Here is a 19,771-nt window from a genome sequence, read left to right as displayed (position 1 = left end):
ACTCTAAAGACTAACAAGATGGTTTATTAGGTGATGAGCTTTCATGGGCCAGACCCACTTCCTCAGATCAAATTGTGGAAGAAAATTGGCACGACCATACATACCAAAGGATACAATAAAAAAATGGACACATATGAAAAGGACAAATCAAATTTCAGAATGGAAGGGGGATGCGGGGGGGGAGGTAAATGTTTGTGAGCTAATGATATTAGAGGTGATAATTGGGGAAGCTATCTTTGTGATGGGTAAGGTAATTAGCGTCCTTGTTAAGACCTAGGTGTAAAGTGTCAAATTTAAGCATGAATGACAGTTCAGAGGATTCTCTTTCAAGTCTCGTCTTAAAAGGTCTTTGAAGCAGGATGCAGGCAATCAGGTCGTTGAGACAATGCCCTTTCTGGTTGAAATGGCAAGAAACTGTTTTTTCTTTGTGATCCTGTCTAATATCTATTTTGTGGGCATTGATTCTTTGGTGAAGTGTCTGAGACATTTGTCCAATGTACATAGCAGACAGACATTATCAGCACATGATAGCATAAATTATATTTATGGATGAGCAGAAATATGTGTTCTTGATCTGATAACTCAATTGGTTAGGTCCAATAATGGTTAAATAATTGGTTGTGCTGGTCAATTTTGTTTAAGTAATAATGTTTTGATGTTAAGATAACATTTGATTTTTCCTTTTGTTTTTGTATTTAAGGCTTAGGTAGCAAACATATCTACTTAAAAAATGGTGATCCATCCCATGTGAGTGAGCTACTAGAGAACTTCAAAAAAGATGCAAGAAGTGTTAAACTGAGAGCTGGAACACATCAGCTAGAGGATGTGACTGATGTACTGAAATGTTTCCTGTCTAAAATAGATGATGCACTTCTCACTAAAGAACTTTATCCATTTTGGATTTCTGCACTAGGTAATTAATGCAGAACAAAGTAAATAACAGGCTACTTGATAGCTCAGAAGTAACATTTTAGAAAAAGAACATGTAAATTTTAACTCTTATTAACATTTATCAGTACAAAATTGTGTGTGTGTGTATATATATATACATAGAGCAAATAATAGATTATTGAATAATCAACAAAAGGATTCTGTATATATTCTTACAAAAATCACTTTCAGAAATTATGGATGAAATCCCAGTTTTATTGAAGTCAGTAGCAAAAGCCTTCTGTCAGCCGACGGTCAGGGCAGTGAGTCCCTTATGACCGGCTGAAGTTCTTTTAAATTGTGCTTGGTTCTGTTACAGCAACTGAAGGAGTCAGGTTAAAGCTTAAACAGTTACTATTTTATTGTTACAGGGTAAACTTAGTTGTTAAATGCTACTGCTGTGTTACAGATAACACAGCCACTACAAAGAACAGGACAGAAATTACACTAAGTCACTTACAGGTACCATGAAACCCTTTTGGTTCTCTGAGCTCTTATTAAATGCATGCAAAATAGACACATAGCAGGTATATATTCTCACCCCTGCGTTCCAGACTTGGCGTGGCCAGCATCTTTCTCTCAATCCCTCGGGAAGAAGTAGGGCGAGGTTGGGCGTCCCACAGACCTCGGGAGACAATCAATACCTGCCAGCAGGTATAGATGATTGGAGCTCAAATGGGGTGGGCTGCTGAACCCCTTTTATACCCCTTGGGTCATGAAGGCTTCTTCCTGGTTTCAAGTGGCCAATTAGGAAAAATGGCTTTGAATGCCAAGTTTCCCACGAAGAGTGCAAAGCATAATTTACACCTGGGAAAATGCAGACAATGGGCACCTCTGGTATGTGATGGGCGAAGATTCCTCTCTGGGACAGTGCAGGCGTGTCAATTACTGGTACTAGCCATCAGGGCGATGGGAGGCCCCAGGTCGTCAGCTAGCCCATTTACTGTCTGGTTTCTGTTTATGGTAGAGTCAGGGACAGGCAGCAAACCTGTGTTCCCAGGGCATCAAAGGCTGACTGCCTTTCTCTTGCTCTAAACAAGATGGGGCTCGTGGAAAAACAAGATGGGGTTTTGTGTCTGGCTACACCTTCATTTATATATTCAGACTAGTAAAAATGCTCTTTGCCTGGTCCTCTCATCTACTGCTTGCAAATATATATAAACTTATGTTGTATTGTAGTTAGCTCTCCCAAGTTGGTCAGTAGCTGGATGTAAGGTTTGCTGGTGCTGGAGGAAGTGGCATTGGTATTCCAATAAAGGCGGTGTGATTAGTGGGTAGTGCCGCCTCTTCTGAGTATGTATTGAAGAGTCCTGATGGCTAAGGGGCAAAATATTAGAGATGCTATATTCTCGATGAGACATAAATCAAAGTCTTGATATCTGCTGTCATTAAAGATATCCTGGCTTAATTAATTCCCTTTATGTATACACATACACATCTATATGTATGCGTGTCACTAAATCTGTACTTGTGCTGTTCAGCAATTCCTTACTTATATATGCCTCTCTTTGGCAAATAAAATAAATGTAAACATGAAAGAAAACTGAGGGACTTCCACTTAAGCCCAACTTCATCTTATTTTAAAAGTCAAGGGTATGTATCTTGACTTATTTGAGATCAGGATAAAGTCTATCATCACATTTTAACTGGTTTGAAATTTTTTATGGTGGTAGATTGAAAGGCTTTTGGAGTCCTTGCTGATTAGGAAATTCGGAAACATATTTCTGTCTACTCTGTAAACGATGCTAGTATTATACTTCTTGGTAGAATTACAGGAGATAAAGATTTTGCTTTTATGACCTTGACTTTTGCTAAGATCAACAACAGATCTTAGTAACTTTGGACATAAATATTGACTGACGTGAAAATAAATGATGTGCTTTAAACTAGTTTTTCCACTGAGTCCTGGGATGGAATTGCAGGTTCCTTTGAGAGAGAATGGTCCAAGTCCCATTTGCTGGTCTGGGATGTACTTGGAAGGGGAATGCATCAATTCCTTTATCTGCCACAGGTTTTTTATGTGACCTTGGGCAAGTAGTTTAGTATTTCTGTGCCTTAGTGTCCCATCTGTAAAATGGGGATAATAGAACTTTGCAACCTTCCAGGGATGTTGCGAGTATAAATACATTAAAGATTGTGAGTTGCTGAGGTTCTGTGGCAATGAAACACATAAGATTGATACCAAAGAGGCTCACTTAAATGACATAATCTTATTATTTATAAAAATGTCCAGTTTCATTTTAAGAATAAAATGTTGAATTACAAAAGTAAATAGAAGCATTAATTGGACTCTAACTTTACAAAAGAAGTTAGATGAGTGTCGGCTATTTAGGAGTGTGTCAGATTCATGGGAAAGAGAGGATCAGTAACTTAGGATATGTCTAGACTGTGTGGCTATTTCTGGATTCTAGAAGTATCCTGAAATAGCAACACTGTGTCTTTAAAAGTACACTATTACACTAAGTAATAAGTACACTATTCCGGCATCCGTGTAACCCTCATTCCACGAGGGTTAAGGGACTTGTTGGAATAGTGCTTTATTTTGAAATTTTGCACTATGTAGACAGTGCTAAATTTCAAAATAAGCTCTTTTAGACTCAGCCTGAGCGCCGCAATTTGCATAGTGCAAATTGCGTTGCTTATTCTGACAGAAGGGTGCTATCTAGATGTACCCCTAGAAGCAACTGGATGAGTTAATAGTTCATATTGTAGGGGACCACTCAAAAAGGGGGAGTAGATTACTGATTTTTGTAATAAGCCATAAATCAACAATCTGTAAACCACTAACCCTCTCTTTCTGTCCTATGATTGCAGAGATGTTAATAGGCCACTCGACCCCTTGATTGGTCACTTACACCATATGCTTACTAATTATGTTAAAGACTCTGTTCAACTTTGTGTTTTGCTGTGAAGTTGGGATTCCCTCCTGCCATACTCCAGTCCACTGTACCCCCTACCCTTCCTTCAGGGGAAGCAGAGCTGGTGGCAGTATCTCATGCTCCCACTCTGCCCTAACCAGCATCTGGCTTTTTTCAGGAGAAGAAGGGTTGGGAGTCTTTAGGGAATGGTTGGGCTGGAGGTAGAACTGGGGTAGGAAAAGGTAGGGATTTGAGGTAAGAGGTGGAGTGAACATGGGATGGAGCAGGGGCAGGAAGTGATGAGGCATGGGTGGGACCTTGGGCATGGGAAGGGGCTAAACTAGGCCCTGCACTCCCCTAGGGACAACCCAGTCTGCACCACTTCCAATGGCTGGGAATGGTGAACTGATGCCAATGGGAGCTGCGAGCAGCTGTACCTATAGACATGAAGGTAAATATAGTGACTGGCTAATGCTGAGGAACCATGACTGCCTGTGGGCCACTTATTTCCCACCTTTGGTCTTGTCTATATACATTGTAAGCTTTTTGAAGCACTAAGTGTTTTAATCCCTGTTGGGGCTTCTGCATGCTACTCTAAATGCAAATAAATAAGGTATAAAAAAGTATATTCCTTTCCAAAGTAATTTGCTAGATATAGACACATGCACCCTCTACATTATAAAACATTCTTTGATAAAAAATGATGTTGCTTTCTGGAGAATTCTGCTAAAATGGTTCTTGAATACAGATCTAACAGTACATAGCCTCATTATAATTGATACTGTTTTCCTTCAAACGCTGTACAATAACAGACTGCACTGATACCGAAAACAGACTGATTGGTTGAATTGTAAATTTAAATCACTAGATGTTGCCATTTTAGTGGATCTATATTGTTCTTGTTTGGGGACATGCATTGTGATAAATGCCCAGTGACTTTTTCTTTCCTCTCTCATTAGATACACAGAATGAAAAGGAACGAGTGAGAAAGTATGGAACTTTTATTCAGAGCCTTCCACCAGTCAATAGGGCAACTTTGGCAGCTTTAATTGAACACCTTTACAGGTCAGTGTGTCAGCAGATCGACTCAGATTTTACACCATAATAGAGAACACTCAATAAGCATTTCCTACTTCCCTGGCGTGACTGAAATGTCATTAACAGTTCATATATCAATAAGTTCCATTTAGAGCTATTCAACTAGTTGTGGCAAATTTTACTGATTCATAAATAGGATTAGGAGGATTTGTATTAATTTGTAAGGTAGAAAATGTATTTTGATCACATTTTAAGTTCAATACTTAAAACAATTTAAAGAACAATCTTACTCTGGCAGGAAGCTGCAGCTGTAGAATGAATTTTAAATGAGCTTATTAAGACCATCCTACCTGAATCTGTCATCTTCCAAAAGAGATGGGGCAGAAGGACCTAGGGAATTTAAAAGGATTTTTACAAAGCCCTTTCTCATAAACTCCACCATGCATATCAGTTCCTGAGAAGAGAAGGCTCCAAGGGAGAGTCTAATATGTATGATGGCTTTAAGAATTAATTTTCCTAGCTATGTTTCATTACTTTTTAATTTTGCAAGTGTAACATCCCTAGAGAGTGTTTGAAACCATGGACTGAGGCACACAGCAAAATCCATATCTCTTTCTAAGATATGGAATAAGCTGTGCAGAGTGTACCAGAATTATACAAGTTGGATGCTTCTGTCTAAGTAAGGCTGAATTAAATATATCAGTGTTAATTGGTGTTAAATAGATTTTTGAAATATTAACTGAACACACATTCCACTAATATTTGTCCAAAACTAGCTGAAGGGTTCTGTAATGCCTGGTTCAGTCCGATATGCTGAGTTGAGGAATAAGTTATAACAGAGTTTGCCTTGGAAAATTGTTATTTATAGTGATTGAATCATTCAAGTTTTCAGTGATAATTCTTCATTATTCTTTGAGTGATGGTTCCTATTTTATTGCATTTTGGGTTAAATGTACACACCATGATCCTGGAACTACAGAATTTGAAAGCAGTGCTTGCTGGTCTGTGCATTTGCCCTGGCTTACCTCGTGCCTGTGATGGAGGACATAAAGGTCAAAACAGACCAAACAGTTCTCCAGTTCCTTCTGCCACTGCGTGGTTTGGATCAGAACCTTTAACGTTCTCAGCTTTGGCTTTGATTTACAAAATAAAGCTATTTATATACTAGATGCTTCTTAACAGTTTTAAAGGTTTTCAATGTTTAGTATTAGATTAGTGTCACATGGGGACCTCCCTGCTGCCTTGTTCCTTGTCCAGGTATTTGGCCATTCCCAGGAGTCTGGGCTTTACACTCTGTGCTTCCTGCCCAAGATACTTCCCGTTAAGCAGTGACCACCAGTGCTGCCTATGCAGCTTGGGAAAGCTCTCTCTGTGGTGAGGTGCATTATCTGCCAAATGTTCTCCAGCTGTATCTGAGATGAGCAGGTATTTCATCTCTGCACATATCTCCTGGAGAATCCAGGCAAAGAAACACCCCCACATATAGGCTTGATGCTTCCAAAAGTGTGCCTGCTGCTGCGTAGTCCAACGTTACTGCAGGAAAGTCTATCCCATCAGACCCTACACCAGGGAATTGTCAGGAAGCTAAGGATTCCTCTCCTAGGGTATGTCTACACTACCCCCCTTGTTCAAATTAGGGAGGCTAATGTAGGCATTCGAAGTTGCAAATGAAGCCCGGGATTTAAATATCCCGAGCTTTATTTTCATCTTCCCATCCGGTCGCCATTTTTAAATTCCACTAGTCCAAAGTAACTGCCCGCAGCTACATGCAGCAGTGAAACTGTAATTCAAACTAGGGACTTAGTTCGAATTACCGTTTCACTGCCGCATGTAGCCACGGGAGTTACTTCGGAATAGTGGAATTTAAAAATGGCGACTGGACGGGAAGATGCAAATAAAGCCCGGGATATTTAAATCCTGGCCTTCATTTGCAACCTCAAATGCCTACATTAGCCTCCCTAGTTCAAACTAGAGGGGCTAGTGTAGACATACCCCCAGAAGAATGAGACAAAATCATTCCTGTAGGTCCACCTCCGAGAAATCATACTCACCTGCAAACAAGCTCACCAGCTTGGCCCATGCGAAGTTAGCATGTCCTAAATCCCAGAGATACGACTAGAAAGCTCATAAGCATTGGAGACTGCCAGTATTATATTGTATTCTATCAATACCATCCTCCCTGACTTTTCCCCAAGCCCCAGGATCCATTGGGATAGATGAAGTCAGACTCCTGCCACTTTTGTATATCACCCTCTTCGCAGGCTTCAGTGGCCTGGATAAGCAGAAGCCCTATCACGCTCGGGGGATCTTAATCTGTGTCTCCCCCTCTCCGCCAGACATTTTTGTTCTGTTAGATCTGGAATCCTCTCCTTCATTAGCCCCCCCTGTTTCCAGGATGATAATATCACCTCTGGAAGAATCAACTTCTGAAAGAAGCTGGTCATGTGACCCCTATGGAGAATATGTCTCCCCTGCAATGGCACCAACTTACAGTACCGCCACTGACACCTGAATCATCCTTCTCATGAGGAGATTTTGCCATTTGATGAACTCTTCTTCTCTTACCCTGTGTGTCCTCCACCACCCAAAAGACTTCACCAGTTTGGGACCAACATCTGCTTAATCTACTATTGGGCCTTGGGTACCTCATGCTATGGGTCCCTGTGATAACCTATTGGCTCTTTCTTCTGTCATACTCCCCCTGCAGAGCTGATGTGATTTGCTAGGGAGAAACTCCTTGCTTCCCAGGGTGCTCAAATCTTGTCCTAAATACAGAGGAGGAGAAACATTTATGCTTCACACCTGATGGTTTCACTGGATCCAGAAAGGCTGCCATTGTCATCCCTGAACAAAGTGACGAGTTCTAGTCCTCCTACCCTTTTATGACATCAGGCAGTTCTAGGACTTTCTCTGCAGACCTGCTGAAGTGTTTCAGATTTTTCTTGCAGATATCCAAGACTCCCAGCACAAACTTTTAGCCATTCTGCATGCTTGTGAAATCAACACAATAGTGCTCCCCATTAATGAAGTCACAGTTCTCCAACTAGAAGATGGAAGAGTCTATCTGTACCCTGAAGGATTCCAGGGCTATCCTGCACTCACTAGGCATATATATGCCTATCACTAAGAGGTAGTTTGGTTGAATCTAGATAATGGATCAGCAATTTTTCCATCAGAGAATGTCTGAAGCAACACGGAAGAAACAGAAGGTTCTAAAGTCTGCTTCCCTACACTGTCTACAACAGTCTTGGCATCTCAGTCTCAGTACTCTGCTCAATGTTATTTTTGATGAATGCTTAAGAGACTTGAAATGCTAAGCCCAGTACCTCCTGCCTCCCTCACACCATTTGGTGATTATCTGGCAGTCTTTTTTCAACACCTGGAGTGTGGTGACAATGGACAAGTTAGTGTCGAGTGTAATCCATTCAGGCTATACAATAATTTGCAAGCTTTCCATCTCTAAAACTCCTACTCCTACCCCTCTCCAGGGAGAAAACTCACGAGAATATTCTCAAATGCCTTATTGCAGTGAGAAATGATAGAACATGTCCCTCTGCCTCCTTTCAAAAAGGACTGTTGGAAACCAGCATGCATGGATATGAATTTCTCTCTGTGGATACAGTTTTCTGTGGAAAGAAATCAATATTCAAAGATCCCTACAGACCTCTTGTCCCAGGAACTTCAGCACCCAAAGAAAAGAATATGGTGCTGCTATTCCCAGGAGTCAGTGCCATGCTCTGGCAGCTGCTTTCAGCCATGTGAAGGTGGGTACCTTCAGCCCACATCCTGTTCCCGCTGGGGGCAGTACAGCCACATGGCTGGGAGGAGCTGCTAGTGTAACCCATATACCTAATGGGTGTGGTTCCCTGTCCCATGTAATGGCACTTAGACCACTTACAGGAAGAAATCAGAATGAGTGAGCTCTCAGCTGAGAACCAGCTGGCTTTATAGCTCAAGCTCTAGCGGTTCCTACTTGTAACCACAAAGCAGATTTGAACCTGGGACCTCTGGAGCTTAGTGTAGGAGCCTCTACAGCTTGAGCTATAAAGCCAACTGGCTCTCAACTTTGGCTGTAGAGCTCACTCATTCTGATCTCTCACTGTAAGTGGTATAAGTGCCTCTACATGGGATAGTGAACCATATCCCTTTGGCATGTGGGTACACTGGCATGAGACTCTGGCTCCTAAGAATGGCAGTGCCACATTTCTCAACTTAAGCTGCTGCAGTTCTCAGTAGTAGAGCCCTGAAGCTCAACAAATATCAATTTCTATTCATGGATATCCACATACATGAATAGAAATTTGTATCTGTGCAGTATGCTCTCTCTGCCATCTCAGCCACTTTGTTTACAAACTCATAATTTACATAATTATATTAGCAGTGATAATTGCATCTGTAGAATAGGGCATGTGTTTCACAGTTTTTCAGTATGAAGGATGTGTACTTTCATGTAAACGTTCTGCCTCCCCATACATACTTTCTCTGATTCCTAGTATGCTCCAATCATTTTCAGTACAATTCTTCCCTTCAGGACAGCAACTGCCCCCTAGATTTACCAAGCTATTCTCTGTATAATATCAAAAAGGCCTGGTCTATCCTTTGGAACAAAAGGTATGGCTTTTTACAGAACACATTTGCACAGCAGAAACTATACCACTAGTTCCTTGGCCCATATCAGATTAAGATCAACCTCATCATCTTTGAGCTCCAGTTCCCTCAGTCCTTTAGAGCCCATTCTATATTCCTTGCTAAATAGAAGAGCTTCTCTTCTTCAGTGCCCCCAAAAACATTCTTCCCAAAGCTGCATGCTTCAGCAGAGGAACAAAGACTCCATTCTCTCAGTGTTTGACAGGCCTGGGATTTTTATAAAGAAATCCATAGGATTGTTTGTTGCTATAGTGACAGAGGCTGGAAGTTGGTGCTAGATAATTTCAAATAAGGAGTATGTTTTTAATTGAGAGTCATTAGCTACCGGAACAATTTACAAAAGGTCATGGTGGATTTTACATCAGACAAGTCTTTAATCAAATTCTGCTGTAGAAATTTGTTTGGGGAAGTTTTATGGCTCGCATTATACAGGAGATCAGACTAGATGATCACAATGGTCACTTCCAACCTTAAGGGAAAAAAACCAGTGCAACCAGTTAGAAAATTTCACCTTAAATTTTGTTTTAAGGTTCCATTGTCTCTTCCCCCATTTTCTGACCTTCTCCAACTTATATAGATCACAAAATGAAGCAAATGGAAAATGATTACTGATGTGATACTATTCACCACCATAAACCGAAGCCTAAAGAAAACATTAACTAATATTTGCGTAAAAGCACATAAGAACATTACGTTATATGGAACAGACTAGATAATAATAGGTTAATTTTGTTTTATAAAACTATACTGTAGAAAATATGGCTGTTTGAAAAAGCACTTTGTGTTTATGAGTCGAGCTTTGAACAATGTCAACAACAGTGAAGTATTCTAAATGGATTTATTCTTCTTCAAACAGGGTGCAGAAATGTTCAGAAATCAATAATATGAACCCTCACAATCTAGCCATGGTGTTTTCATCATACTTATTTCAGACCAAAGGGCATACTAATGAAGAAGTCAGTGTAACTGAAGATCTAATTAAAAATTATGTACAACTCTTTGATGTAAGTATCTTACATAATGTAGTGACCTAAGTGCTCTGGGGGTAAAATTTTATAAAATGTATGAGAATCTGTATGCATTTCATGACCTTGCACTATGATGTTGCCTTCACAAATGTTTCTTTCCAATGTTGGTTACACTTCTTCACAGTGTGCAGGGTTCTCTGATGCTTTAACTCTGTGGCCTTTGCTTTTTATTTGGTTGCTTTTAGACATTAATTCTGAACTAGCCTAGACTGCAGAGAAAAAGCTTTGCTTATAGAATTGCTGTGAATCAGTCTTTTCCAAATGAACGAACACAACTTTTCTCACTGGCAAAAAGGTTGCATAGTTTTTAGTGAATTTCAAGATAGTGATATTTAAAAGTAGTATTTTTGTTCACCTTTTATGGTCCTTGTTGCAACTAAGGTATGACAGAATAGCGTATTCCCAGATTTTTTACTCTAATGAGCTCTTGAAGGAGAGAGAGAAAGAGAAACTGCTTCCAATGTTCCTCGCAAAAGCACCAAACCAACTGGATTTATTGTGACCATTATGCAGCATTTTTTTTTTAAATCTGGGGCCACAGAGGAAATGTGTTGATATTATAAGCAGCTCAGTGGTATGCAACAATCTTCTCTTTAGATTTACAGTTGATCAATATTAGGGCTTCTGGATTGAAAATGGGGAAAATCTCCAGATGAAAAACATTGTAAGTGTAACCACTCCTTCAAGGATATAATGATCTCACTTGATTTTTTAGTGTTATTAGCCAACATAAAGAATCCACTATGGAGGAGGAAGTGTTATGCTAATTTTACTCTAACTTACCAAAATACCCATTTTAAACAGATAAATGAAGATCAGGTCAAACAAATGGATACAGAGAACAGCTTTATTACCAAGTGGAAAGACACTCAAGTAAGTGGTGAAAATCAATTGATTTGGGAATGACTTTAACAAAATGATATTTTGTTGTCATGTAGCAGATTTATGTTTATGGTGATTTGCATTAATGTACCATTTCAAAAAGAAACTTAAATCAGAAAAGTGAAACCACTCTGTCCATGCACTGTTGTTCAAGTGGAATTACGAGCTAACACATAATGGCTGCGTCTAGATTGACATGATTTTCCAGAAGTGCTTTTAACGGAAAAGTTTTCCGTTAAAAGCATTTTCGGAACAGAGCGTCTAGATTGGCTCAGACGCTTTTCCGCAAAAGCACTTTTTGCGGAAGAGCATCCGTGCCAATCTAGATGTGCTTTTCCGCAAAAAAAAGCCCCGATCACCATTTTTGCGATCGGGGCTTTTTTGCGGAAAACAAATCTGAGCTGTCTACATTGGCCCTTTTGCGCAAAAGCTTTGCGCAAAAGGGACTTCTGCCTGAAAGGGAGCAGAATAGTATTTCTGCAAGAAGCACTGATTTCTTACAGTAGGAAGTCAGTGCTTTTGCGGAAATTCAAGCGGCCAGGGTAGACAGCTGGCAAGTTTTTCCGGAAAAGCAGCTGATTTTCCGGAAAAACTGGCCAATCTAGACGTAGCCAATTGGAATATATTTTATCTGTATAACCCACTCAGTTTTTAACTTTAGATTGATTTAGTTACAAACTGTGGGAAGTAGTGATCGGTACTGTTAGGAAAACATTTTGAGCTCCTGTCTTTAGAACAGAATTCTCTGTATGCACGGAGTTATAAAACAGGCTATCAATAGATGACGGGCACTTTAGATGATCTTTGTATTCAAACAGAACACATGAAAAATGGTTATTTTCAATGCAAGGAGGGGCTTGAAACCATAAAGATTTTTTAATCCACTTTGAATAGTTCTGTAATGTTATTATGAAGCTGTTGCGTGCCATATTCTCTGCAAGAACTGTTAAGTGAGTAGTTCCAAGCTAACTAGGGTTTGAGTAGAATTCATGTGTAATCCCAATTAGACACCATAACAATGAGCTGAACCTTGGGAAGCTGTTGAACAGGTGGGCAGCTGAAGTAACCACAACAAAAGTGGAACTTGTAATCTGTGTAGGAAACCTGTAATAAGATTGGGGTGAAGCCCTGTGAAGTTGAGGAATTCTGTAGAGGTACAAGAGTTATAGTAGTTATAGTAGTCAAGTTGAGATGTGCCAATATTGGTGACTGATCTTTTTGGTTACATATGTGATATAACACATTGTAAATCTCAAAGTAACTTAATTCATCATTAAATGTAGGTTTGCTACAGTGTTCATGGAAGTCATATGTTCCATGATTTCTGTATTTCTGCTGTGCTGTATTACTTTGTCTTCTCTTCTTCCTACATAGACATCAAATTGTATTACCCTGGAGAAAAGGGCCTTTTGCGGATGTGCATGTGTGGAAACTTAAATGCCTGTGTGTGTGTGTGTGCGCGTGCGCGCATGCGCGCCTCTCACTTTGTGAAAATTTTGCCTCATATACCCTGCAGGGGAGGGTGTGGAAATTGTATTGCCACTGGTTTCAGTCATGCACCTGACTTGCCAGTGCAAAGGACTGAATATGTTATCACCATATGCCCCTGAAGTTTACATTAGAAAAGAAATTCAACAACATCTGATCTCTATTGCTTTTGAGTGGTGATGCTATTGAGAGAAGACTGTTGCTGAGAGGAATAAAACCTTGATGCCTAAGGCTGAAGCATATAGAAACTTGGATGAAAGATATTTTTTTCTAACTTCTAACTGTGTCATTGCCTGGAGACTTGGCACCAAGAAATGCCAGTAAAAAGCACAGAACTTCATCCCCTCAGGAAATCATGGGAAGAAATTCCAATGGCTATGATGCTATTTGCAGTATCTTTTGGTGTCACTACTTCTTAAGCATAAATGACAGAAGTGCCTTGAGAGTGAAGATTCCATTGGTGCTCTGATGTGTTTGGAGTTGGTGGAAAAGGGAAATAGGAAGTGTTGTGCACAGGTCACCAATTTAGGAGTTTCGGGGCTGCAGATAGTTGAGTACGTTCAGCCAGAACTACAATTCTGGACAAAGTGGAATGCTAGGAAGAGGCAAACTGTGATGTTTCATGTTTCTTTGGAAGAATCACTATGGCACTCTGCTTGGTTCTTGTTCTGGAGGCTGTTTTCGAAAGGAAAGAGGCTAGAGGCTTTCTTTCTCATTTTAAAAATTAAAAACTAAGCTTCCCGTGTTTCTGACTATTGTTTTCACTTAGCTTGCAACAAATTCTGCTCCATTTATAATGAAACTTTGTATGTGATTGTTTCATCCACTGCATTTTATAGCCTTTGGTTTGATTCGCATCAACCTGTGAACTGATGAGTTTAAATTCTTTCAACAAAAAGCAATTTAATTTCAAACTTAATACAAAGAAATTTTTAAAAAAGGCATTTCCAGCTCACAGCTAAGTGACTTGTGGTGTAATGGGATATTTAGACTTTTGAAAATAGTAGTGTCAGTGCTTCTATTTAATTATGTATTCAACTGCCAGATTATCTTTTTTTATATTTATTTTAAAGAATATTTGAGTCGCTATTAAATTTTGTGTAAAATTTCATAATTCCTATCTATGGATACATTGACACTCCAGGAAATAACTTATAGTAATGTATACTCAAAAACTAGCTGTTTTTAAATAAATACACTCCTAGAATCCTCAGATTCTACTTTTAAATTGAAAGATAGTATTTATTTCAAAGATTTTATATAAACATAAGGGAAACTACTGCCTAGAAATTACATTTAATTTATTCTAGGAAAATGGATGAAAACTTTTTATGAACAATTTCTTTAAATTAACCTGTCCAGTTGTTTTTTAAAGATCTTTTTCCCCCTTAAAGTGTTCCTTTTCATGGAGAAAAAAAAAAACCCTCCAGTGGTAGTGTTGAGTATGATGAGTAATAAAATTGTCAAGTCTTCATGGGCCCCCAGCTGGGGTGAAGTGCCTGGCCATTGATTTTTCCATAGATAGTATCAAATCACTGTTCAATATTTAGTGAAACAGTAGATGTACCATCTCACAGTAAATGCATGTCCTTTTTCTGCAGTACCATCTCAGAGAATTCCTGATTCACTGTACAGCTCCAACACATCCATGATTTCATCTTTATTCTCTCTAGCTCTGCTTTGTGCTGTACTTTGTGCAGCATTCTTACATGTTTGCTTACTCCAGAGGAAAACTATTGTGAAACGTATACTTTTTTCTCAGTTCCAAGTGAAAAAAATCTATTCCAAAAATACTGTTTCAGTTTCCCCATCCACAGATCAACAGGGAAATGTATCAGCGATGTGTGTTCTGAGAAATCCTACTCTGTAAAGAGAAATTTTTTTTCATTGATGGGTTTTTACAGTGAATTACTCCTCTTTTCACTCTCTCCAGAAAATACTATACCATGCAAGTCCGGACAAGTAGTATTTAGGGTGCCAGGTGTCCGGTTTGGAACCGGATAGTCCAGTATTTGAGCTTTCTGTTTGGGAAACAAATTGAGAAAATATAAATGTCTGGTATTTTCTAAATAAGATGCAATGTAGATTGTGATGTAATGTCAAGTGTGTCTGGTATTTTTGTTGAAACCATTCGGCAACCCTAGTAGCATTTTGAAGGCTTGTTGTTCACTGCTTGTGGGTGAAATGGATAAGCGTTATAAATTGTTTTATGGCTTGAACCTTTAATGTAGTGTCCTCAGACTTTTGTAGTTTTGAATGGCTTAGTGTCACTTATTGTACAATATGTCATTCTCTTCTCAGTGACTTGCAAAAAGTATATATGATACTAAATTAAAGCAATTGTTGCTTTATTAGCTTTTCTCATGGTTTCTAGGGGTGTGGACTTTTGTCGACAAAACTATACCAGCATCTACACTATATAACGTCGACAGAACTCAGCAGTTTTGTCGACGCTGGTATACCTCATTTTACGAGGCATAACACCTTCTGTCGACAGAACTCTGTCGACAGAAGGTGTTATTGCCTGTAACACTGCGTCCAGACTACGGAGTTCTGTCGACAAAGCAGCTTGCTTTGTCGACAGAACTCAATGTGTCTGGACGCGCTTTGTCGACGGAAGTTTTGTCAACAGTATCTGTCGACAAAACTTCCGTCGACAAAACATGGTAGTCTAGACGTACCCTAGGAAAACAAAATGTAACATGTCCTAGAACTACTTTCACCATTTGGGAAAATAATATTAGGTATTCAAGGTTTTGCTATCCATTGTAAAATATATTAATGGAGCTGCAGTGTTTAATTAAGTCACTGTCAACTTTGTGTACATAGAACTGTAATGTACTGCATTTGAATCACAAAAGCAGAGCAACACTTTAGGTTGATTTTCTGGATTGTATAAGTAATAATCACTGAGTGGAAAGTCATTTCATATCAGTGACTGGCTGGGAAATGGAAAAAGAAGCCAGCAGACCTTAACTTAAATAGTCATTAACAGCATAGAAGAGCTTGTCGCTCGGTGGTTGTTTTAGTTAACTTTATAAAAATGTAAAGGAAAAAATAATTACCCGTTCAACATTTGAGAAGATAATTGAAGATAAGTGCACAATCTATAACTATTTCTTCACCTACATAAAGTTAAGCATCCCCACTTGAAAATACTCTATCTTCTCATTCTTTGTAAAACACAGGCTACTAATGCTTACCAATGACTGATTTTACATTTTATGGCTTCATTTTGAAAACTTGATTGTACTTTTTTTGATGTAAAGATCAGATAAACATTCCAAATATTTTTTGTGTCCCAGGAGTCAATTTGAGTTTCAGTTGGGAGTCGTTTTGAGCAGGAAGATCTTCTAAAATAAATGAATCTATCTCTGTCCCTTTCTCTTTTACCAGCGCTGTCTTTATATTTGGTTTTAACAAGGCAGGAAATCTGATACTATGTTAAAATGTCAGGAGCCCTCCTACCTCAGCTTCATTTGAAGTTGTTCCCAAGGCTATAATGACCATATGTGGCAACTAGGGTGTCAAAATTAATATTTTTCCCTTTCTAAATTAGGATTGGTGTCTGTGGCCAAGCAGCAACCGAGTCTTGTGGAACTCGTGTGTCAGCAACTGCAGAGTTGTTTTTTGCTGGATCAGATGCTTCTAATGTATTATGGTGATGTCTCAGCTTTCAAGTGCATCTTTTGGAAACTTTCTATATGTATCTCATGCATACATTTATGTATTCATCCACTCCTTGGAGAGCTAGTTTTGTGCATTCATAAAAGACAAGCTATATAGACTTCATACTCTCCATGGGGTGTTCTGCATGCCTACTGAAAGTGACTCCAGAAACTTCCTCTAGAGTATTGTGCTTCTGTCCTACCTGCCAGATATGTATTATTATGGGGTTCAGAAAAGAATTAGTAAATAATAATAAGTTCCTATATCCAAGACTGTCAGAGATGCAACCTCATGTTGTGGGCGTCCTTAGCCTCTGAGTGATAGAAGCTGGGAGTGGGTGACTGGTGATCACTCAGTGATTACCTGTTCAGTTCATTCCTTCTGAAACACTTGGCACTGGCCACTGTCAGAAGACAGGATCCTAAGCTAGATAGACTGATCTAGTTTGTTGGTTCTTATGCTCTATTGAAATGACTAGGTAGTACAGCAGACTTCACTGGGAATAGAGTTAGGCCAATACTGAGTGCTTTTGAAAAGCACAACCTTCCCCTCAGACATTATGAATACGAATTGCAGCTGGCTGCCATTCATAAAGTGCATAAGGTACACAACAGTCTAATCCTTTGAAATTGTGGCTATGTCTACATTTGAAGCCAGGGGTGTGTATGATTCTCAGCTCATACAGACACACTTGCACTGGCTCTCCTATAGCTAGCAAGCTACAAATAGTAGCGTAGCCACTATAGCATGGGCAGCAGCAAACAATAGCATGGATTAGCTGTCATAAATGCATACCCATGGGTAGAACCATACTTGCATACAAAAGAGTGGATCCACATTTGATCTTCATCTGCAGGAGTCGACTTGTATCCAACTCACAATTTGCTCTCTCTCTCTATCTGCATCAGCACTACACCCACAGCAGTGTGCTATCTCACAGTGCCTGTCAGGAGGAGCATCTTTGTGTACTGTAGAATCTCAGAGGTTGGAGAAGCAGCTGTGTGTAGCTGTCTATAAGGCATCTTCCCTGCCTTCAAATCCTCGTATGCTTTCTCCTTCCCTATAGAAAGAAAGGGATAGCTTAAGGCAGGCAGCAAAATCCTCAATGATCCTATTGCCACAGTTTAATCAGCCAACCAATTTAGCAAACCTCTCTCAACTTCATTGCCACATTAGGTCAGTTGGAAAGGGAGGCAGCTGCTTGTGCAAACTAAGTCAGTAGCCAGTGTTACCATAACTATACCACTATTAATAGTGCATTAGCTCTACAAGAACTAACATGTCTATGCAAGCTGTGAATTGCCCTTGAAATTTACTGATAATCATATTTCAATTAAGGTCTGAAAACCAAGACACTGCTTTCTAGAAAAACAGTTGCTGTCTCATGATAATACATTCACGCAGGAGATGGAGTACGGAGAGTAAATAATGCAGGCACTTTAAACTTAAGGGGAGAGCTATAGTGTTTTCTCCATGCTGCTGTTATAGAAAACTTCTGTAGAAAAGCTAACCTGCCCAGATTTCTTTTGCAACCCAAGAAAGGTCTCATGTCTGAAATGTCACTTAAAATGATCTCGTTTTCCATTCCAGTTGGCAGTTCATTAACCATTCTTTGTGTTCTGTCTACTGAACACTTTGCCAGCTCTTTTTGTTTGCTGTTGTAATTTGCAGCACATTTCCTTTATGTACAGTTGTTTACGTAAGTCCAGTAGAAATCAAATGTCAACTTCATTCTTTTTGCAACCCTTTTTCTAAAAAGCAAACTTTACCAGAAAACAAGATTTTCTACCACTATAATTAAGAAGCTTTCTTTAAAATAGCTTCATAAAGTTTTTCCTCACAAATACTTCCATTATTTTTCTCTTCAGAGGCTAAGCTAATTTGAAAGTCACATTTTCTCCATATGTCAATATTCATAAAACTGAGTGATATAGTGTATTTACTTTTCAGTTTCTGTAAAGTAATCAAAGTTTTTTTTTTCTTAGCTTCTCTTGCTACCTCATTATGCTACTCAATATCCTATTATGATTAAGAGTCTGTTCGCCCTTTTCAGCCTCCTTGGGTTTTAAGCCATATATATGCATGTAAGCATGCATTGTATAGCACAACTGTGTGCCTGTATCTCAGAATTGTGACCCAAATCATTGTACTTATCACTTAAATGCTAGTTGTGATGTTGTATTAAATATGTATATCTAATGAAAGGTCCAGTTTTCTTCAAAGTAACTATTAACCTTCCTTTCTCCCCACATTCTTTTCATTCTCTTTACTATTATATTTTCCCTGAAACCCTGCTACGGCATGCACAATCACAGACTTACATTTTCCAGAGTGACAAATTATTTACTTTTAAATTGGCATATGTCTATCCTGGCCTTCTAATAGGAAAGGGAGTAATGTGCAAAGGGGGCATTTGCCCTGGAGCCTGGGGATTCCAGGGGTTTGGAGCTCCCGGACAGCTGTGGCAAAACCTGGAGCTAGGGTTTCCTCTAAGCTGCATGCCTGCGTGGGCACTCACCAAGAATTTGAGGACCAGCCACCTCCTGAGCAGAGCTGGGCAATGGCAGCTCAGCTTTTCTATAGCGGGGCCATGTGGGGACTGCCCTATTTTAGGAGCAGCAGAGCAGCCTCTACATGACCCTGGCCCTAGCTTCAGCCCTTCCTCAGGGCTGGAGCCTTGTGGTGGGCAGCGCCTGCTCTGGTAGTTGAGACCAGGACCAGAGCCACATCCACATCATGGGCAGTGCCTGCTCCTGTGGCCCCATCCAGGGCCAGAGCTGCGTTGTAGCAGCACCTGCTTCAGCAGCCCTGGCTGGGTCAGCACACATCCGAACTAGCGCACATGAAGTCAATATTGGTGCACAAGACACAACTCACTCCACTCATGGATAGAAAATCTTAGAGGGAAGACTGCCTGGAGCCCCAGGCCTTTAAAATTGCCACCAGGGCACCACACAGCACGCTCCTGGCAGCTCTAAGGGCTGGGAGGTCAGGAGGGTGGGTGCTGACATGATGCACTCCAGATGGTGCTGTGGGCTGGCTCCCCAGCTTTACCTCTTCCATCCAAGGCTCTTCCCCTTCTAGGGGCACAAGCTGCCCCCACCCACCTAAGAGAACATCCTAGAAGCTGTAGATGGACCATCGTTAAGTTCCCACTGCTGTATTAAGGCAGGGGACTTTAATTTCTGTTTCATTGACTTTGCTGGGCAAACATTCTCAGGAGCATTAGTA

General features: G+C 39.9%; 1 protein-coding gene across 2 annotated transcripts in view; it reads left to right on the top strand.

Moving 5' to 3' along the window:
• The window catches only part of ARAP2 (ArfGAP with RhoGAP domain, ankyrin repeat and PH domain 2), a 209,596-nt gene that overhangs the window by 137,309 nt on the left and 52,516 nt on the right, over positions 1-19,771 (top strand). For both annotated transcript variants that reach the window (XM_006128750.5, XM_025187574.3), the window contains exons 21-24: positions 701-913; positions 4,748-4,853; positions 10,330-10,477; positions 11,306-11,374. In XM_006128750.5, the coding sequence (XP_006128812.3) occupies positions 701-913; positions 4,748-4,853; positions 10,330-10,477; positions 11,306-11,374 (536 nt within the window). The remainder of the gene's footprint in view (positions 1-700; positions 914-4,747; positions 4,854-10,329; positions 10,478-11,305; positions 11,375-19,771) is intronic.

This window comes from Pelodiscus sinensis, chromosome 4 (genome assembly GCF_052426305.1).
Source record: "Pelodiscus sinensis isolate ZL-2025 chromosome 4, ASM5242630v1, whole genome shotgun sequence".
NCBI lineage: Eukaryota > Metazoa > Chordata > Testudines > Trionychidae > Pelodiscus > Pelodiscus sinensis.
This window is presented reverse-complemented; position numbering and strand designations above follow the sequence as displayed.